This window comes from Chenopodium quinoa, unplaced genomic scaffold (genome assembly GCF_001683475.1).
Source record: "Chenopodium quinoa cultivar QQ74 unplaced genomic scaffold, ASM168347v1, whole genome shotgun sequence".
Classification (NCBI taxonomy): domain Eukaryota; kingdom Viridiplantae; phylum Streptophyta; class Magnoliopsida; order Caryophyllales; family Amaranthaceae; genus Chenopodium; species Chenopodium quinoa.
The window spans coordinates 753,177-775,878 of NW_018744501.1; the positions used below are offsets into that span (position 1 = coordinate 753,177).

At 34.1% G+C, this 22,702-nt stretch overlaps 1 protein-coding gene and 1 pseudogene across 1 annotated transcript; one reads left to right on the forward strand and one right to left on the reverse strand.

Moving 5' to 3' along the window:
• The window catches only part of LOC110697899, a 70,455-nt pseudogene extending 67,860 nt beyond the window's left edge, over window positions 1-2,595 (reverse strand).
• Window positions 2,596-13,655: 11,060 nt separating this feature from the next.
• Window positions 13,656-22,246, forward strand: LOC110697900 (protein ACCELERATED CELL DEATH 6-like). Its single transcript, XM_021875303.1, has 5 exons — window positions 13,656-14,169; window positions 14,910-15,367; window positions 17,808-18,438; window positions 19,533-20,002; window positions 21,488-22,246. The coding sequence occupies exons 1-5, from the start codon at window positions 13,656-13,658 to the stop codon at window positions 22,118-22,120; spliced, it is 2,706 nt and encodes a 901-aa protein (XP_021730995.1). The 3' UTR covers window positions 22,121-22,246.
• The last annotated feature ends 456 nt before the right edge of the window (window positions 22,247-22,702 follow it).

The following is a 22,702-nucleotide window of genomic DNA, read 5'->3' on the forward strand; positions in this document are numbered from 1 at the left end:
ATAAATGTACTATACTCGTAGAATTTAAGAAGAAAATTGAACAACTCCTTAAATTGAGGCCACTTTTGAATTTCCTAGAACAATTTAAAACTAAGGAAGGTTATGAATATTACTCCATCTATCTTCAAATAAGTCTTACTCCATCTAGTTGTAACAAAATAGTATTACTTATGAGATATTAAAAAAAACATTTGTTGTAACAAAAAAGAAACAGAGGCAGTAATAATTTTGTCCCTATATAAAAGTTTTATTTCACCTCTACTTTTTTTCTTTTTTGGAAAAGTCTTGATGGCGAGCCTTAATTTGTGAGACACGGAAATGGTGACCCTCTTGAAAATAAACTATATAAATTGACCATATTTATGAAATTTATCCCATTTATAACCTTATTTTCATAAATAGTGAATTAACATTAATTATGGTTAGATTAATTTTTTTTTAAAAAAAAGAAAAATAAAAAACATAACCCAACCATCAACCCAGCCACCCCACCATCACCTCTACCCTTACCAACTGCCCCAACCACTCTCTCCCCCTCCCCTTCACTGCCGGCGCCCAGGCTTCCCCCCCACCGGCGACCCTACCCGATATCCCAGCCCCCATCTCGACCCTTCAACCCCTCTGATTTCCCGACCGCTGCCCACCTAGAGCCCCAAGCCCCGGCCATCGCTCCTCCCTCTCTGTCCTTTCACTTGGGTATTATTTGGTTGACAAAAGAATTGATTTCTTATGGGCATTTGTATCTCACAGGAATTAAAATCCCACATTAAATTTCCTAGGAATTAACTAAACTGTGTACTTTATATAGCTATTTACAAATCATGGGAATTTTGTGTTACCAGAGAGACCTTGTTAATCAAATTTCCATGTTTTGTGGGAATTTAAAATTCTCATGATTGTATACTTCTCAAATTCTCACTTTTTATGGTCTATCAAACAAGTCCCTTATTTTCAACTTCATAAAATTTTTCAATTCTTTCGAGCCATTTTTTTATGTGCAACCAAACAACACCTTATAATCTATTGTTTTTTTTTGTCACTTTTAACCAATCAAACCCCATCTTACCAAACCCCAGTATCTTATTTTATTCACCTTTTACAAAAATGTGAGAATTAAGATAGTCAACTCACCTGCTGAGATAAATCATTTGGTGTAATATGGATAATCAAGAAGTTTTCAGAGTCCTTTAACAGCTTACTGAGGCCCTGAGAGTTAAATCTCTGTAACTCTTTCACTTCTGTGATTATGTCCTGCCAAACATTGAAGTGTCATACATTTTGAAAGGATAAAGAAACAAGGAACTACGTAATAAAAAAAAAAAAAAAAAAAAAAAAAAAAAAAAAAAAAAGCTGCATAAACTAGCAACTTTTAAGTCAATATGCTGCCTATAAATGCAAATGAAATGGAAATATCTACATGAACCCACAAACTAGTGACTAATGTGACTTAGCTTTTATTCTCTATATGAAAAACATAGCCTATAATTTGGACATATAATTTGGTCGAGATCACGGGTACAGTCATGGTATGATGGGTTGATTGCAAATTATGCCATGATCGTTATGATGCAAATTTGATTTTAAAGTTGTGATCTATAACAATAGTTTCACTATTGGAGGCTTAAAATTTGAAACCATTGTTAGGGAGACATGGGGAATAATTTATTTCTCAATAGCAAGTAATATTTGACTAACATACGGGATGTAACTTCCAATGTGGGGGTAATTTGGGGTTCTTCAGACGTAATTGCTAGTTTTGAAACAACCTAGGAAAATCACACTCACAGACTCACTCACCCCTCGAAACCACACCTAACCAGCAGAAACCACCCAATCCACCCCCAAAAACATCACCCCACCCACGATAAACCTCTGTTTTTTACTTATAACCCCCCCCCCCCCAATGACCACCCACTTGAAAACCCCCTCCTAGACGCCATCACCACACTCATTCTTAAACCACGTTTAACCACCCAAACCAACACCCAATAAACAACCCAAAAAAACCCGTAAACCCTAATTAACAACAACAACAAAGTCTTAGTCCCAAAATAATTTGAAGTTAGCTAACAAAAAGCATCATAAAGAAAATGGAAATTTAAAACCCACAAACCCTAAAATTTGAAAACAATAATAATAATAACAATAGCAGTAGCAGCAGCAGCAGCAACAACAGCAGCAACAACAACAACAACAACAACAACAACAACAACAACAATAGCAACAACAACAACATCAACAACAGGAACAACAACAACAACAACAAAGCAACAACAAAAACAACAACAACAACAACATCATCATCATCAACAACAACAACAACAACAACATTATCATCAACAACAACAACAACAACAACAACAACAATAACATCAACAACAGCAACAGCAACAACAACAACAACAACAACAACACGTAGGTGTTTTTCCTCCTGATATTGCTCGTCCTATGCATGGTGTTAAGTTGGTAGGTCGTCCTGTCAGTTCCTCCTGATATTGCTCGTCCTATGCATGGTATTAAGTTGGTTGGTGGTCCTGTCAGTGCGGATACCTCTTTTTGTGGTGAGCTTGTTTCGCAAAGAGTGTCGAAGATCATTTTGCTAATGGATGCAGTTGCTAAGCTTGATGATCCCCAATGTGAGTTGTTATTACTTCGTGCGTGTACTGGGGTTTCAAAACTCTACTTTGCTATGCGCACTTGTTCCCCTCGTCTTTTTAAAACTGCCAAGCTTTCTTTTAATGTGGCCCTTCGTGCTTCTTTGGAGCGCATTGTAACTACTTCGGGGTCTGGTTTTGGTTATTGGCAATGGCGACTTGCCACCTTACCTTTGCTTATGGAGGACTGGGTGTTTATTCAGTGGGTGATGTTCGACACTATGCTTTCCTTGTGTCGCGTTTGCAGTCTACTGGCCTTCAGGCTATGCTTCTTTGCAATTCTGGTATTGTTGGTCCTAGACCGGCCTTCGATGATGCTCTTACTCTTGTTAATAGGACTGTGGAGATTGACCTTATGAGTAACCCTAGTGAGATCGTTGCGCCTAAACTCATGAAGAAATTGGCCGATATATATTTCACGAAGGTTACCGCATCTGCAAAATCCACTTTCTCCTTATCTCCATGTCAAGTTGCCTTATGGAAGTCCTTGCAGGGGGATCACACTTCTACCTGGTTGCGGACGGTCCCAATATCGGGTTTGGGTCAGACTATGAATGGTAAGGCTTACCGTTGTGTTCTTTGCTACCGGTTGGGTGCTCCTTTGTTCTCCGTTTCGACATTATGTTATGCTTGCTCAAGGGGTTTTGATGGGGATATTTATAGGGATCATGCAATGTCTTGTGCTGGGATGGTGGGTATTAAACATTGGCATAATGTTGTTCATGATACCCTTGTTGATATTTGTTTTCGGTCTGGGATTTCTGCAAGAAATGAGGTTAACGTTGGGTTGATTGGAGGGAACGATGGGACTCTTCGACCTGTAGATGTGTTACTTTATTCCTGGGACAGAGGCCTTGATGTGTGTGTTAGCTTGATGGGGTCTTCTCCTTTAACACAATCTAGGTTGTCTAACTTCGTTCCTGGTCGTGTTGTGTCGGTTGCAGCTCAGCGAAAGTGGGACAAATATGGGGCGCGTGGCAGGGCTATTGGCTATGGTTTTCTTCCTTTCTCCTTTTCTTCATTGGGGGAATTAGAGAAGGATGTTGTTGCGTTGCTGAAGCGGGTTCGGGCGTTTGCTAGGACTCAGGATATTGGTGCTCGTGCAACTGCTCACATTTTCAACAAGATCAAGTTCACTATAGCTAGAGGGGTGGGGGCCCAGATTGTATCTCGGCTCCCCACTAATTTCTTGTAATTCGGATGACTTTGTAGGCTTTTGTTAAGGAAAAATTGTCATAAATAATACCACCTTTCACCCTTCCACTAAAAACAAGTCGACCTTTTGATTATCTCTAAGTAATACCACCTTTACCTAGTATCCGCTTTAAACAAGTTATTTTACCTACAACTTGAATGACCGGTTAACAATTTTATTTTATTTTTATAAATTCGTTTTTAAAATTTTAATTATCTCTTAATTAAACATTTAATTATGATTAACAATTAAAATAAACTTTTAAAAAAAAAAAAAAATCCCCCACCAGCCACCAGCAGCCCAAACCCCTCCTTTTTGCACTAAACCACGAGCCCTACCACCTCTTCCCAGCCACCACTCTTCCCTCCTCCCCGCACCCAGCTTGCTCCCCTGCTGGCGATCCCATCCCATTCCTTTCCCCCACCCACGACACCCCCACCCCTCCTTTCCCCACCCGAAACCCCACACGAAACGACCCCCTCCCTTATCCCCCACCCCTTTCCCTACCTAGAGACGATGCCCCAAACCCTAAACCCAACCCTCAAAACTGAAATTAATGTTCAATTGTTGCAATTGGAGCTTAAATTGATCAAATTGGAGGCTAAGTTGGTGAAATTGGTGGCCGAAATGGGTGATTATTGTTGCTTCTAGTTGCCAGAATTTGTAATTGTAGGTGGTAGAATGTTGATTGACGGTGGCGATTTGCTGCAAAAGGTGGCTAGAAGGTTGCGGGCTTGCTGGGTGTAGGGACTCCTTGGTGTCATTGTTGTGGGATGTTACAATGAGTAGGAAGATGCGAATGGTGGTGAATGGGTTGCTACCGTGAGAAAAGAGTAGTGGTGGTTGATTTTGGCAGTGTACAGGTTTAGCGAGGGGCTGATTTGTTGCGCTGTGGGGTGATTTTGGGTGGTTATTTGGTGGCAAGTTGGATGCAGTTGCTGTTGGTGAAGCGGGGGAGAAGAGGTGGTGGAAATGGTGGGCTGATTGGGTGCTGATGGTGGGCATCCGTGGGTAATTAAGGAAAAGCAGGGGAAATAAGCTTGTGGCTGTTGTGTTATTGATGGTGGCTATGAGGTGGTTTGTGTTGAGCTTGGTTGTTACTGCTATAGGTGAGGAGAAATCAGGGGTGGGGGGTGGGCTGGCTGCCAATGGGAGAGGGGAAAGTAAGAGGGAGGAGGGAGGGGGTGGTGGCTGGGAATAAGGGGCAGCGAGGGGCTGATTGGGGGAGCGGGGTCGACGCCGACGCCGAAGGAGAATGATCTGGGCGCGGCCGGCGTCTGAGGGCAGGGAGGGGGTGCTAGCAGACACCGGGGAAGGGGAAAGGGGTGGCAGCCGGTGGCTGGTGGCAGGTGGGGGAATTTTTTTTTTTCCTTAAATAAAATAAAATAATAATCATTTAAAAATTAAAAACATTAAATAAATTTTTTTAAAAAATATTTTCAGACCAATAAAATGATGACATGTGTCCATATAACCTATTAATCAGGTTACCAACAGATTACAACTTGTTTAAAGCGGATACTAGGTAAATGTGGTATTATTTAGAGATAATCATCAAAAGGTTGATTTCTTTATAGCTGACGGGTGAAAGGTGGTATTATTTATGACAAATTTTCCTAATAATAATAATAATTGTATATCATATCCTATATATAAAGTGAAAGGGCCTTTTGGGTGATAGATTTCAGTATCCCCAAATTACCCCTCTCAAGTTGCAAAATTATCTCTCTTATTCACAATTATAAAAATTAAGTTTTTTTTTTTTTGTTTTACTTTTCTTTAAATGGCCAATCATAACTACGCTATAATAATCACTCCCTTTCATCCACATAAATTTATATCTTCAACTGTTCTCTCTTTTTTTCTTTTTTTTTTTTTTTTGTGAAAAAACTCCTCCTAATTATGCTCACAAGCTAAGAGACGCACGCAATGCCTGCATGTGCAATATAAGTAATTTATCAAGCTCTCGATTCTCTGCTTTTTTTCACAATATTATCTCCTTAATTATTTTAATAAAAAAATATTAGTGGTTTTTAAAAAATTGGTGATAAAAAACAATAAAAAAAATATGTTGATGATGTCATGCATAGGCTAAATAATAAAATTTGACTTCCCTAAAAATAAAAATTTAAATAGAAAAGATGGAATTTTTTTTCGAACAAATATGGTAGTTTTTTTTATAAAAAAAAAATAATATGAGAGGGGTTTTTTGGAAAACTGAAATTCATCTCCCAAAACCCCCTCTCACTTTGTATATAGAATTTATGGGGTTTTTTTTGTTGTTCTTCCTTTCTCATCATGCTTTTAGTAAATATTTCGTTTGTATTATGAGTTTCACAACTCCTAATACACATGGTTGGTGATTCTAGGTTAATGGCGGCGGACGTCGATTAATTTTTTTTTTGTGTGTTTTTCTAATTTCTTATATTTTACACGCGTAGCGTGTATCTCTTAGCATGTCCTATATAGTGAAAGGGGGTTTTGGGTGATAAATTTCACTTTTTCAAAATGCCTCTCTCATTTTTTCTTTATTTTTTAAAATAAAAAAACTACCATCCTTACAAAAAAAAAAAACCATCTTTTCTTTTTTAATTTTTTTTAGGGAAGTCAAATTTAATTATTTGGCCTATATGAAATTATCAACATATTTTTTTAATAACAAATTTTTTATTATATTTTATCAACAATTTTTAAACCCACTAATATTTTTTAAATTAGAATTAAGGAGATAATATTGTGAAAAAAATAGAGAATCGAGCTTGATAGATTTCTTATATTAGAGCATACCATGCTAAAGCACGAGACATATTAATTGTGATTTTGGTTATTTATTGTATATTTAGGAGAAGTTACTGTATTGTTATAGGAAGTTATGATAATTTGTAATATTTTTAAAAAAGAAAATAAATATAAGGAAGTTAACATGATTTGATGATGATTAAGGTTTAGAGTGATGTGATGAAAATTTGAAAAAAAATTGTTAAATTATATAATAGATCGTCTCTTAACTTGTAATAATAATAATAAAGAAAAATAGAAAAATACATATTCATGAACTACCTCTGTTTCATATTATGTGCAACATTTACTAAAAATGGTTGTTACACATTATATGTAATAAATGATTTCTTTATCTTTTAATTAAATTCGTCAATCTTCACTATCTCTCTCCTCATCACACGCGTCATTATTTTGTCAATTGATAACCTACATTTTGTGTCAGGCTCAACTTTATCAGCTATTGAGGTAACAACACGACAATCTTAAATCGATATTTGTACAAGTCAAGGGTAATCCAATTAGGAAAGAATCACCTTGATTCATTTGCGATCTAGAAAAAGAGTAAAAATAAAAAATGATATTATGTTAATTAAAGCGACCACAATATAAAGTAAGAAAAATAATTTATTTGAATAATGAATCAATCAAATTCTCGCGGCAAGGAAATATATTGATTGAATATCTTATCCAATATATTGTTCTAAAAACTAAGATATTGATTCCCATGCATAATTGTTACAAAATAATAATTGGTGTATTGTATGATCTATAGGCGATGCCTCGTGTTGGTACTTTGAATGTATTGTAGTTAGACCTATATATTGGGTCGGTAAGGTCGGGTCACTTTGGGACACGGGTCACTTTGGGTCGGGTTACCTTAGGTCCCGGGTCGAGAATTGCTCAATCCTAACCTAGTGTTTTCGAGTTTCGGTCAATCCTATAGGAATTTAGATACTCAAAGCGGAATTTCACAAATCTAATCTGTATCAACTAACCAAGATCAACATGCATACACACATAATGAATCACATAAAATATATATACCTTTGATGTGTGAATGCCACGTTACAATTAGCTTGGAATCCAAGGAGAATAGAGCATCAAATGCGAATCCTCTACTCAGCACACAAGCTTAAGATGCACATACATCCACCAATACAGGATTGGTCAAGTGAAAATGAACCACTAAGTCTACCACCTTCCACAAACAGCCGATCACCAAGGAGAGAGAGAGAGAGAGAGAGAGAGAGAGAGAGAGAGAGAGAGAGAGAGAGGGAGAGAGGGCTAAAGCAAAGTATTTGCTAATTAGGGTTTGCACAATTGATTGCTTGGCATACAACCTTAGGCAACACCAAATTATATATTCTTAATATTAACTAGGTTAAAGCCCAAAGCCCAAAACCCCTCTTACTTCTTATATGGTTGACCAAACCAATTAAGGGAAAGCCCGATCTATGGGCTTTTCCTCTTATGTTCAACCCTTATCATAAAGTGTGACCTTGTAGGATATGTTCTATTGGATTTTGGTCTATTTTATAAGCCTAAAGACCATTAATACCTTTAGCTAAGATATGATGAAGACTCAAAGGAATGTACTAATTATGTCCATAATTAGATTCATAATATATTCTATAATTACACAGGTGACTAGGACACAATTCCTTCAAACTTACTTGATTTAAGAACAAGTTTCTATTTTTCTTCAAAAAAGAACATGTTTTTATTTAATTTTATTTGGTATATTATTAGAAATATTTGATTTTTCAAGCTTTCTTTGCTATATATATTTTTAATTTATTAATCTAATATTTTCTCCAATAGTATTTTTAGTCATTACATTATATTTCTACAACGTAATTTAAATCGTCACCAAAGCACATTATCCAATTTCTAAATAGTCAAAACAATAATATAATCTAAAATAAAACTTATAAACATTATCCTATATAAAGTGAAAAGGTATTTTGGGTGATAAATTCACTATCCCCAAATTAACCCCTCTCAAGTTGCAAAAGTACCTTCTTTTTACAATTACAAATACAATCAAAGAATTTTTTTTTTTTTTTAAAATCCTATCATAAGTTCATAACTACCCTATAATAATCGCTCCCTTTCTTCCACATAAATTTATATCTTCAACTGTTAATCTCATCCCCCATAAAAATTGAAACTGCACTTGATTTTCCTTTTTTTTTTTTGTTTTTTTTTTTTGGAAAAACTCTTAATTTTACTCATTTAGGGGTTTTTTATTTTTATCTTCTTTCTTTCTCATGCTTTTTTCTTAGTTTCACAACTCATAATATACATGGTTGGTGATTCTAGATTGATGGCGGACGTCAGTTAATTTCTTAGTTTTTTTTCCTCCTAATTTCTTATATTGTACACGCGTAGCGTGTGCCTCTTAGCTTGTAAAATTAAAGGAAGAAGCACCATTAAATGTATAGAGAATAACATCTCCTGGTATAATTTCTTGATATTACTTAATTATCTATTCATATCATGTATTTGACACTGTTAATATTTAAGTGTACGTAACCCCTTTGATTATGTAAATAATATCTTTATAGATGCGGCTATTATCTCTTTTACCTAACTTAAAACATTACACTATCTTCATACTATCTTTATATTGCTACCTCCGTTTTTTTTATTAATTACAACTTAAAAATAAACATAATATTTGTTGGAAATGATATAAACATTTATCTTTTAATTTGACAAATATTGCAAATAATATGAAATAGAGGTAATATAAATTATGTGAATTTTAATCAATGAATACAATTCAAGTATTCAACCTTAACATATAAAATAATGATATACTATAATAGACATTGGCTATATAAAATACAAGCTAAATACTACTCGTACTTGACAGTGGTCGATGGTGGTTGGTGTAGGCTATGTGGTTAATGACATGTGTGAGGACGCGGTTATATGGATGCAGTTGGTGCAGTGGGCAAGTAGGTAGGTGTTGAGCCTAGAGAGAGAGAGAGATAGAGAGAGAGAGAGGCAAGAGAGAAAAATGAATGTTGAATAGTGGATCGATGATCAAAATCCCAATCAAAGAACTAGGTTTCATTTTTCAGTAAATTTATTTTTTTCCCACAAATACAGGTTGTCAAGTCGGGTTGTATTTGAGTCGGATTTGACCTGCATATTTATGGGTTAAAAGAGTTTGGGTTAAATTGAGTTTTGTGTCAAATATTTTTGTTCAAAACCCATAATAAACGAATCGGGTTCGGCTGGATTTTCAGGGCTGGTGAAATTGACAGATCTAATAGTGGTGTTTAAATTGAAAAACAATTCGACCTTTTTCTTTCATGTAAATATTCAATTATTAGTTTATTACCCTTAAAATTTCAGTTTTTACCTTGAAAGTCTCTTTTTACAATAACAAAAGTTAAAGCGGTAAAAATTATGCTTTAATTTAAATAACCTATCTCCGATCTTACTAGGATTTGAGATTTTCTCTCACTAGTAGTCTTATAGATTTTGAACACTCCATTAAATTATTTATCAATATATAGTCTTAAAGACCAGATTAATATATTTTTGTATTGTTAATGTAATACGATAAATCATTGAACAATAAATCATTTGTAAGCTTTTGGTTCTTACATCAAAATTTTTGAACAATAAATCATTCCCCCATCAAAGACAAAACCAAGAAAAAACAAAAACCAAAAACCAAAATAATGAAAAAAAATATAGAAGATTGATGATATTGGTAACGAAGAAAAACCATGTATAAAATTGCCTCTTAAAATTAAAGGGAACATCTTTTTAAAAGTTGCTTTCACTATTGATTAATACCAAACCAACATGAAAAGTCTCTGAAGTTAAACTCTAATTTAAGTTTTGGCTTTTCTAGAAAAGCCTAATGCATGACTTGTAAGCCTTTCATCTCTTGTAATATTCGTTGCTTCAAAAACAATTATTGAATAATAGCAACACAATGGGTACATTTTTTTTTTTTTTTTTAAAAAATTTTGAATGTCCTTTATTTTATTCGATGTCATGTGATGCACATTTACTATTGTCATGTCAATAAAGAGTTAAATAAGTAGGATTCTAATTGCATGATCAGGAATTGGGGTGTGTGGATTAGAATAAATTGAATTGGATCAAGTTGAGTTTAGTTTAAGTTTGAATTACGCTAAATTATTATGTTTATATCAGTTAAAAGTTGAACGGGTTATTTTTAAATCAGTATGGATCAGTTTTTAATCCAACTAATCAAGTTTTACATGAATTGAATTAGTAGAAGATATAAATTCAAAAGTGAGCAAATAAGGATTTCAAATAAAAAACAATGAACAAATAAGATTTAAAAATGATAAAAAGGTATGGTATAGTCAAAATTAGTTAGAGGGGTAAAGGTTTTTTTTTTTTTTTTTTTTTTGTTTTATTTTAATTATCTTTAATAATGGAAACATTTTGAGTTTTATCATTATTCACATACTAACTTTGACTAATTTTTTCTTAATTATTATTAATGTATGAAAAACAATTAGTATCGTGTAAAATGTTTTTAAATAGATACTAATGTGATGTTAATAATGTTAACTTTTTAATACTTTTTATTAATGTTTAGTTGTATATATAAATGGTCAAACTCACGTGTATTAATTTTGACTGTGTCAATTATCATGAAATAGAGGAAATATTATATGTTTCCAAGAGGTTGTACTGTCCTCTTTATATATATAATTTTAGTACAATTTTTCGAATAAAAATATCACAAGCCACTCATTGTATATTTCTTTCAAAAGTAAGTATTTGAAAATTAAAACTTTAGACGAATTTAATTAGATCTTGCTCACACTCTCACATGGCCATATTTTATATTATATAATTCTATTAGATTTCATTTACATTATTAAAGTTGAGACAGAGCTTTTTTTGTTGTTAGAAGGATGTAAGGGATATGAATACAAGATTTAATTATAGATTATATATATAGTGGGTGTCAAAAACTAACCCGGTTTTGATGTGAACCAACCCAAAAAACACTCGATTTTAATTTCGACTTGTATGTATACAACAATTTAGTATGACACAAATTTAAATAAACTCGACCCGATATAAACGAACCCGATTTAGCCACCCGAACTGACACATGTAAACTGTACTCCATAAGTCTTTAGTTTGATGGGTTGTAATAAAGTACAATAAATAAAAAAACACAAGAAATGATATGGACCAACTAGAGCTATCAGTTTTTGACCCGAACCGTTAAAGCTAATGTTTCGAACCGATCCGAAGATGAACCGAACCGTTAAACCGATTTTAGAAACCGAAAACCGACCCGATCCAATTTTTTCTAACCCGAAATTGAACTGAACTAGTTGTGCAAACCGCTAATGACCTGACCCATTATCAAGTCAAACCATTACAACCGAAAACCGAAAGCAACCCGAACCCGATAGTAATCCAACCCATTTTAAACCAAAAATCGTTTAAACCTGGAAAAAATCCGATTAACCTGAACCGTTCCAACCCGTAACTTGCTGTGACCGAACTGTTTATAACCTGTAACTCGTTAGGACCGAATCGTTTACAACCCATAACCCGTTGTGACCGAACTGTTTAAAAACCGTTATCCATTATGATTGAGCCGTTTACAACTCGTAACCTAATATGTTTATGATCTGATCTGTTTCAACCCACAACTTGATAAACCCAACTTATTTAAGACTCGATAATGATCCGACTCGATTTTAACCTGATATGATTTGAACTGAAACACGCTTCATATTGGTTAAAAATGTTTCCAAACAGACCCAATTCAATCTAAACCGATTATAACCTTAACCAATAATGACCCGACCCGATTTCACCCGATCTATTTTGAACCGAAACCCGTTTTCAAACCGACCCAGTTTAACCCAACTGTTTATGACCCGAACCGATTACACCCTACCCGATTAGGACCCGAACTGTTTTGAACCAAAATCCGCTTTAAACTGGCTAAATCCATTTTCTAACCGACCTGGTTTAACCCAAACTGATTATGACCCGAACCGATTACAACCTGACCCGATTAGGACCCAACCCGAATAGGAACCGCGATTAAATAAAACCAAACCAAACTAACCCTATAATTTTCAAAACCGACCCAAACTGACCCGCTAATCATTTCAACCCGTTATAAACCGATCCGTTATAATCCAAAACCGATAAACCCAACCCGAAACTGAACCGTTTACCCGAATTGACACCCCTAGTAACAACCCATAAGGATGCTATAGTGTTGTGCATCATCATTTTTCTTTTAGTTCCATGTCATGTTTTTTTAGATTAGATTAGATTGATCATTTGATGATTAGATTGATCATTTGATGATTAGATTGATCATTTGATGTTAGCTTTATAATTATATAATTACTACGTATTACAAATCGTGTAACATGAGAGGAAGTGTAAATTAAACACAATATATATCAATTGGATTCAATATATTATAGTTCCTTCTCTTTTTATAATCGCAACGTTAGAATTTCACGCTTGTCAATGCATATTTTATAACTTAAATATCATAAGTTATATTGTGGTAAGAATTATAAAAAGTTGATATTATGAAAGTATATTTCAACATGAATCTAACAAGATTCTACATATATAAATTATATAACAAAAGACAATTAATAAAGGAGTGTGTACGAATAGTGTAAAATTCCAAATATTGCGATTAAAAAAAATGAAGGAAGTATCTAATGTGTCGTGTAAAGATGAAAAATATTAATTCCACCACTTTAAAATTAAGAGGGAATCAAAGTCTCTTTAGTTTAAGGAGGTAAAGCTTATCAATTACTCAAATATGTAACTAAAAAATCAGAAGGTAGCTTGTTTATTAAAAAAGAAATTAAAGGTGATGAACAAAGCTACATAACAAGTAGTAATAGTTACGGAATTACTTATTATAAAATGTACGTGGACGTGAAACCATATTTAGAAAATAGCTAAAACAGTCAAAAATATAAAAAGAGGGGTAAAAGTAAGTTAAATTATTAGTGTTACTAATGGATAGTGTGCTTTACAATGCCGCAACATTAGGTAATGTAAGCTTCCTAAATGATGCACGAAACAACGAACTAGAGAGTGGTACTGATGAGTATTTTCTTAAGCAAACCGAGCACAAAAATAACATCCTTCACTTAGCAATTCCACGAAAGCATTTCGAGTTCGTAGAAGAAGTGATTTTAAATGGCTTAATATCTAAACAAGCCATTGATGAGTTGATCAAGCAAGCAAACAAAGACGGAAACACCCCTGTCCATGTTGCCGCTGAGGTCGGCAACGTGGACATGTTTAAGCTACTTCATGATTACGGATGTGGGCAGACTGTCCAAAAAGAAGGGAAGCCGGTGTTCATGATGCAGAATGTAGAGGGCAACACACCGTTACATGTTGCACTTATTCATGCCAATGTTGAGATTGCTAAATTGTTAGTAGAGACGCATCCTGACTTAGTCTATGTTACCAACACGTCTAAAGAGACGCCCCTTCACCTTGCAACTATGCACCAACCTATTGGTAAGTACGAACTTCCACTATATATTTTGAGGGGCCATTCGCTTGGTGTATTCATTTAATGGGAAAGAGAATTAACTGCCCCTATTCCCTTGCTTTGATGTTGTTTGTTAGACATTTTTTTCCATTCCCTTCACCATCCCCATTCCCCCAAATTAAAGTCTTTCAAATTGATTCTCCACTCCCTAGGTTTTTCCATTCCATTTCCTTAGCCACCACTACACCACCATACCCATACTGCACCAACCACCACCTTCTAATACCTAACCCTCATCACCGAGCCGCCTCATCACCCCTCCCTCACCCCTCACGACTTCCAAAAAAGCTTCCCCCACCCCCGCAAAACCTAAAAACCTCTCCCTGAATAAAACTTTTGGTTGCCCCTCCCCCCATCCTCGAGGGTTTCAAAGGTTGGGGGAGGGAAGGCAAGTGGTTTTACGGGGAGGCCGGGGAAGGGGTTTCTAGGGTTTTACGAGGGTGGGAGAAGCTTTCCGGGGGAGGGGAGGGCTTTTGGGGGAGGGGTAATGCATCGCATTAAATATTAATTTATTAATTATATATATTTTAAAAATCACGCACACATCGCATACATAAAATACTAAGCTAGTTAATATTATACTAGGCCTATTTGAATTATTTCATTAAAATTATTATAATTATTTTCACAAATGATGAAGTCAATCATTTTAGCTTTTGATTTGTATAATTTGTTGACATCTGCATGCTTTATAACTAATCAACAGATGTACCAATAAAGGACAGAGAAGCTGCATTGGCGTATCTTGACATGATAAAAGTTTTGCTAGAGAAAGATAGTAGTATCGCATGCTTGTGCGATGAAGCAGGATCGACTCCTCTTCATAGGGCAGCATCAATCATCTCAGCCTACAATCTACAGATCATTAAGCTCATACTTTATCATTGCCCGCAGTCTGCGGAGTTGCGCGATGGTTCAAGAAAGACAATCTTGCACCTTTTGAAAACGATACCAAACTACAAAGAAGGAAAGGACTTGTTGGGGATTACAGAAGTGTTTGACCTCAGAAATCATCAGGACCAACAAGGAAACACACCATTACATGCGGCTGCAATTAATATGAACCTTAACTTGGTGCGAGTTCTAGTGGATTCCTCGGCTAGGCAAAGCATTAGAAACAAAGATGGAATATCTGCTGCGTCTTTGATTCAAGAAAAATTTGAGGTAGAACCATCGTTGCCAAAATTAATTCTTGTGTTATTTTATATTTTTTTTAGATTTTACATGCTATTTTTGTTGTTTTATTAAAGTCTTATGCATGGATTAGTAGCATCGCTACACACCTTCTAATTCATGGCTAATTTAATAACTTTAGCTATATAATAGCAAAACTTCACCTAGCCTTGCATGCACTTAACCATTAAAAGAAAAAGAAAAGAAAAGAAAAAAAAAAATGGTCTTTCTATACCATTCTCAAATATGTGTGAAATTTATTATATTACCAGATGTTAATTATACACTTCTTCCTTCAAATATTATTTTTTTGTGTTAAGTATAATATTAATTATGTCAACTTTAATTTGTGGTCATTCAAATTGAGCTGATACTAGTTAACCTGGACGGAGAAAAGTTGGAATTTTTGACTTAGGCCATGTTCGCTTCACCTTACAAAAATAATATTGAGTACAAATAATTTCAGTTAAGTAAAGATAAGTTCAGTTAAGTAAAAATAATTTCAGTTCAGTAAAATTAAGTCCGGTTCAGTAAAAATAATTTCAGTCCAGTAAAATTAAGTTTAGTAAAATTTCAGTAACTATAAAGAAGAAATATAATAAAAAATCAGTAATAATAATTTCAGTTTAGCAAAAACAATTTTAGTTTAGTAAAATTAATTCCAGTTCAGTAAAAATAATTTAAGTACAGCAAAAATAATTTCAGTTTAGTAAAAATAATTTCAATTCAGCAAAAATTAGGTGAAGTCAACGGGGCATTATTTCATTTTTGCATTATTAATTAGATACTGAATCATTGTACTTCCTTTTTTTTAAATAGTAATCCGTACTATTTATTCATTATATTTTTATTGGTATTCCCCCCCCCTTATAACACTAATAGCTAACTAAATAAGGCCCTGTTCACTTTATCTTAAAAAAATAATATTAAGTAAAAATATTTCAGTTTAGTAAAAATAACTTCAATTGAGTAAAAATAAGTTCAGTTCAGTAAAAATAATTTTATTTCAGTAAAAATAAGTTCAGTTCAGTAAAGATAATTTCAGTTTAGTAAAAATAAGTTCATTTCAGTAAAATTCAGTAACTATAAAGAAGAAATATACTAGAAAATCAGTAAAAATAATTTCAGTTCAGCAAAAATAATTTCAGTTCAGTAAAATTAATTTTAGTTTACCAAAAATAATTTCAGTTCAATAAAATTAATTTCAATTCAGTAAAAATAATTTAAGTTCAGCAAAAATAATTTCAGTTCAGTAAAAATAATTTCAGTTCAACAAAAATAAGGTGAAGTGAACGGGGCCTAAGATATGGTGTGTTTATACCCTCCTCACTATGCCACTTCTTGGCTTTGCCCATGTTCATGATAAGCATTGCTAGTGGTTGGGCATGTATATTATTATTTGTCATATTAGCTAATTTGTGTATAAAAACATGTCATGTAAGGGATTATTAGCTAATTTGTGTATAAAAAAAAGGAGTTTTTTTTTGTCCAAAACCACCTAATAAAACCTAGATTTTGTAAGACAACCTAATTAATCAAAAAAACGTCGTAAGAAACTATTTAATAAAAGGTAAAATGTTGTAAAATACTATCTCTGGTCGGATTTCCACTTTTGAACTAATATTTCAGTGTTCACGACCTCAATCACCCCTGAAACCAACATAACTCGTTTGAAACTTCCTTTGCCACGCCGAAACCACCCTCCAACCCCAAAACCACCTTCCTGTAGCCCGAATACACCCCCACCAACTACCAAATCACTCGAAAGCGCCTTGAAAACCAATCCTTGTAGTGTTTCGAGGGAGTTTTGAGGTTGGTTCAATGCCGGAAAATTAGGTCAACGGTAGAAATCCGGCCAGAGGTAGTATTTTGACAACATTTTACTTTTTTATTAGGTAGTTTCTCACAATATCTGATTTTTAATAGATAGTTTTTGACAAAATATAGTACAATAAATTTCATGTATATTATTTTGTTATACATAATTACATACCAATACATTGGAGCGCTAGCACATGAAAAATGCAGCCAACATGCATTGAATGGGAAAATACTCCCTCTGTCTCCAAATGTTTGTCACATTTTCAATATTAGGGTCAAATTTTATAAAAGTTGACAATAAATTCCCGTTAATATATAAGAGACTATATGTTCATATAAAATCCTATTGGATTCGTCATATTGTATATTTAGTAAATATCAAGTTTTTAAATTTTTTACGTGTATGGAATTGGAGATATATGCATTTTAAAACATGTTTTGGAGACCGTGAAAAGTCAAATGTGATAAATATTTGGGGACGGAGGGAGTACGTATATCTTTATTAGTGACGATGTCTATGATTCTTGCAGAGGAATGTAATGTGATAAATATTTGGGGACGGAGGGAGTACGTATATCTTTATTAGTGACGATGTCTATGATTCTTGCAGAGGAATGTGGAGAAAAATCAAATGACAATGGATGTATGTGAAGCAACAGACAGGGCAAGTATAACATTTTTAAAGGGAAGACTTCATAACTTCGGAAGCAATTTTTTGTTCTCACGAGATTCCGAAAGGAGAAATGTTGTTCATAAATTAATGCAGATAAACAATGGAACCACTATAAACCCAGCTGATTATATTGAATTCATCCAACAAGTTCTTGAAAGCTTCCCTGAATTTATTTGCCAAACAGACCGTAATGGGGACACTCCAGTTCATATCCTTGTGCGAAATCCTCCAAACACCCTTATTCGTCTTCCCAATTCCGACACTGGCAAATATAAACTATCGCGATTGTCAGAAGACTCGGAATCAGACCTTACAGTCAAGTTACTAGACCTATCCTGTAGGTATTTTACTAAAGCTCAAGAAGAAGCTAGTGTGATAGGAGCTCGTTATGACCCGCCATGGTTGGTGCAAAACATTGTAGGAAATACACCACTGCATGAAGCACTGATAGTAAATCAAAGTGAAACGATGGTGCTAAGATTGATAGAGTTGGATATCGAAGATACTGCTAAATTAATTAACAAGCTCAATCAAACACCTCTGCATCTCATTGCTGGATGCCCCCTGGGTAAGTCACTAATGCTTTGTTATGTTAACTTCAAAAAAAAAAAAAATCTTAGGTCCTGTTCACTTCACTTTAAAAAGATAATATTTAGTAAAAATAATTTTACAAAAATAAGTTTAGTTTAATAAAATTAATTTCAATTCAGTAAAAATCAGTAACTTTAAAGAACAAATTTAATAAAAAAAAACCAGTAAAATTAATTTTAGTTCAGTAAAATTAATTTCAGTCAAGCAAAATATAATTTCAGTTCAATAAAAATATTTTCAGTTTAGCAAAAATAAGGTGAAGTGAATAGCGCCTTAGCTTACTAGTTGTCATATGATATTCGTAGCCTCTAAACCAATTATATAGTTTTTACAAGTTCTTTTTTATATAAGTAATTTGACCATATAAATCTTTCAAAAAGTAATTTTTTGTTAAAAGATCTTTCTTGGTAAATGAATGACTTAAATTAGCTCGTACCAACACAAGGACTTATATAAATAGGTTCGGAATTTGATGAGAAGGTTTTTAAATTAAGAATGATGAAAAGGATAAATATGCAAATATTTTAATTTGAACCGACTGTGTATATATTTTCTATTAAATGTGTAAATTTAATTGGTTTTTAATTTTTGTTATTTATAAGGAGGATTATAATTAATTAAATTGCACAATTAGTTGAAAAATACAAGTACATTAAGTTCAAAATATTTGCACATTTATATTTCTCTTTCTTCTTATTTTCAGAGCATACTCATTGGATATCAACTCTATATATAATTTGCGTATTGATCTGATTTGAAAGATGTAATTTGCATATTTAGTGAAATTTTTTACTCTACGTACTTAGTTTAAGAATATTGTTTTTTGATAGGGTACTTTAAGAATATTCGATGTATATAAGAAATAACTTTGTACTCCATATTACTTTTAAGTTTATTATCAATTACAAAGATTTAAGAAATTAGATTTTTAAGTAGAAATGAAAATACACTATTTTTTTTTTAATTTTAATTTTTTTTAACGAGATAATACACTATTTTGTTTTGCTATAGTAGTAAACTAGTAGAGCAACATATCTTAACTTAATATTAATTATCTTGTCTAATTATTAGGTACATATGAATATTTATGCGACGAGGAGTCCATAAAATATTTGGTGAAAGCAAATGAGAAGGCGACCCATACACATGACAACGATGGTCTAACACCTCTTTTAAGGGCGGCTAAAAGTGGTAATGTGAAAGTAATTTTAACATTGCTCAAGAATTCTAGTCACGACACAAAAATGCTGCCAGACCAAAAATATGGGCAGACTTTTTGGCATCTATTAGTAAAACAATCTAATTACTCTACTAGCTACCTTATTAAATCACGTCCTGAATTAAGAAGTGTCTTAATATTCCGTGATTTTGAGGGAAACACACCATTGCATCTGGCGATTAAAGCTGGACGCTTTGACCATGCAATTAATTTTCTTAAAGATATGGACAGCGAAACCGTGAAGAAACTTCTAGAACAGAAGAATGATGCTGGTATAACTTCTGGTGATATTATAAGATCCGCACCAGAGATTCCTGATGAAGTAAGTTCTTATTATTGCATTTTCTATTTACACTATTTACATTTGCAATAAGATTATGCACTGGTAAAAGCTATGAAAATGCATCATCACTTTAATTTTTTGGCTACTTATTACTGTATATTATTATGAGTAATAACCTTGACTTTTTTCATTTAAGAGTTTTAACTAACATTCAAAAAATTAACATGTAATAATTTATATTTTTGTATTTTCAATATTTTTTTACTAATACATGATTATAGAATTTAATAGTCTGCTTCATGTAATAACAAGTGTAGTGTGCTACTTGAACTGATGCATTCAATTAGCAATTGAGGGAACGTGTAGTATGGAGTACATTATTTGTAATATAATATAAAATATTTTTTTGTACGAATTTTTCACCCTATACTAAGTAATTTTTTTATTCATCAAATATCTATAAAAATTTTCAAATTCACCATATACCTATAAGTTTTCTGAAAATGTCACCAAATACCCTTAATGACTGAGGGTGGTTAACCCCGTTAGTCATTAAGATTAACTATGCCACGTGACAGCCTCTGATTGACTATTTTTTAAATTATTGAATTAATTATTTAATTATTAAAAAACAAAAAAAAAACTTTTAAAAAAAAAACCAAAAACCCCCTTGACTGTCACTCTCCCAATCACGTCACCTTCCCCTTTTACTTTCAACCCTCTCCCCTCGCCGGCGACCGGCCAGTCCCTTTCCGTCGCCGGCGCCAGGCCTCCCCTCGCCGGTGACTTCTACCGTTACATAGCCATACCTCCCCAATGCCAATAAACTTCGAATTTTCTGCACAAGCCAAGGCCAGCCCTATCCTCCACTTCGGCGCCGGCATCGACACCGCCCTTCAACATTCCCCACGACCGGCACGCCGTCGTCTCTCTCCCTTTGGGGCGCCGCCGGTGGTACCCTCCTCCTTTTCTCCTGCCCTCTTTCCCTTTATCGAAAACACCGCAACACCCTGCCCTCCTCCCTTTCCTTACCCGACACCACCCATGCCCCTCTTCCCCTTCTTCTCTTTTCCCACAAATCCACTCGAAATACCCAATTTTTCCGATTCGGCCGTTCGATCTGTTGGAGTAAATCGAAGCCGAATTCATTCGATTTCTTCATAATCACTCGTTTTAGGGCTAATTGAGTCGGGACCAAGCCCTAGATTTTTGATCGAAAATTAGTTCAGAATCTGGGAATTTGATGGGGTTTCTTCGGTTCAACGCGGGGAAGGGGGCGGGATTCCGGGATCGCCGGCGATGGAGGAGTGCGCGACTGTGCGTTGCTGTCGGCGCGGGGGAGGGGGCGGGATTCCGGGAACTCGCTGGGAGGGGTTGGGTTGGTGAGAGGAGGAAGTGGTGTTTTTTTATTTAAAAAAAAAAAAATTAGATATTTTAAGTTTTTTTAAAAAACAACTAATCAGATGTTGCCATGTGGTATTATTAACCTTAATAACCTGGTTCAATTCCTTTTGATGCATGCAGTTGGAAGCAATTTTGAATGAAGGTCTAGAATTTATAGGTTATCGAAGTGTGTATGGTATTTCTACTGCTGATATGGATAAATATGTGGACACAATTGGTGTAATAGCAGCACTTTTGATGACGGTAACGTTCACAGCAGCATTTACTGTTCCTGGTGGACAAAACCAAGAAACTAGTGATAAAGTAAGAAAAGGGACTCCAATTCTTGTAAAGAGGATGGCATTTCAGGCTTTTATGTTCTTTGACATATCGGCAATGTGCTTATCAACAATGGTACTATTTTGTCTTCTTTGGATCCTAGCTGCTGGCAATAAGGGCAATTCGGTGATCTTAATGGATTTCAGCATCTTTTTGCTCTTAATATCATTCTACACAACTCTTTTGACTTTCATGACTGCGGTGTATGCAACAACAATCTATGTTCAATCGTGGATCGCTGTCTACACTTTGATAATATGCTCTTTGCTAATGCTACTCATGCACAAGTTTGTTATTGTCGAGTATATAGGACCTATTGGCCCATCTTTTACTTTTTATCGTAATAAGTTATACAAACATTTTTGTGAGTGTATATTATTATATGAGACAGTTCCAGAGAATATCCAAAATTCGGAATCAGATCAAGTTAACTGAGAATTTTAGATTACAAATTGGATTGTAAAAATTTGTATTATTGCTCAATATTATTTGTAAGTGTTTATGCACAACATGTAAGATGATTTCAAGTTATGATCTTCATGTATATGAAGCATGTTTTAGACTTGAGAATTGGATTATGTTTGCCTTAATGTAAATTGTATAAGAGGTAACCAGCCATATATATTTATGTTTGCCTCCTGTGTTAACTCTCTCTCCTCCCATGCACCAGTGCACCATTACTTAGCTTAGGCGTAGTTTTTAAATGAACAATGTTTACAACTTGACAAAGAAGATAAATAAATGTTGTCTAATACATTCATGCATGTGAATAAAATAGAATTCATTCCTGGACTTGAGTAATATCTTTTTGAAAAATTGATGCTACTGGTCCCAAAGTCTCAATTATGGACATTCTTCTTTAAAAGGTCTAAACTATTGATTAAGTCATGGTAATTCCAATGTTAAGGGGATACTTCTTAAAACAATCCCAATCTTATTATGACCGGGTAAACAGGTTAAAATTAGCACGTGCTGAATATTTATTGATATGTTTTACTAAATATTATGGTTTTAAGG

Bases quoted from the DNA above. Each gene is read 5' to 3' on its own strand.
- LOC110697900 (XM_021875303.1), top strand. From the start codon at position 13,656: ATGGATAGTGTGCTTTACAATGCCGCAACATTAGGTAATGTAAGCTTC. The intron at 18,439-19,532 runs GTAAGTCACTAA...TCTAATTATTAG, and splicing joins CATTGCTGGATGCCCCCTGG to GTACATATGAATATTTATGC. The intron at 20,003-21,487 runs GTAAGTTCTTAT...TGATGCATGCAG, and splicing joins CACCAGAGATTCCTGATGAA to TTGGAAGCAATTTTGAATGA.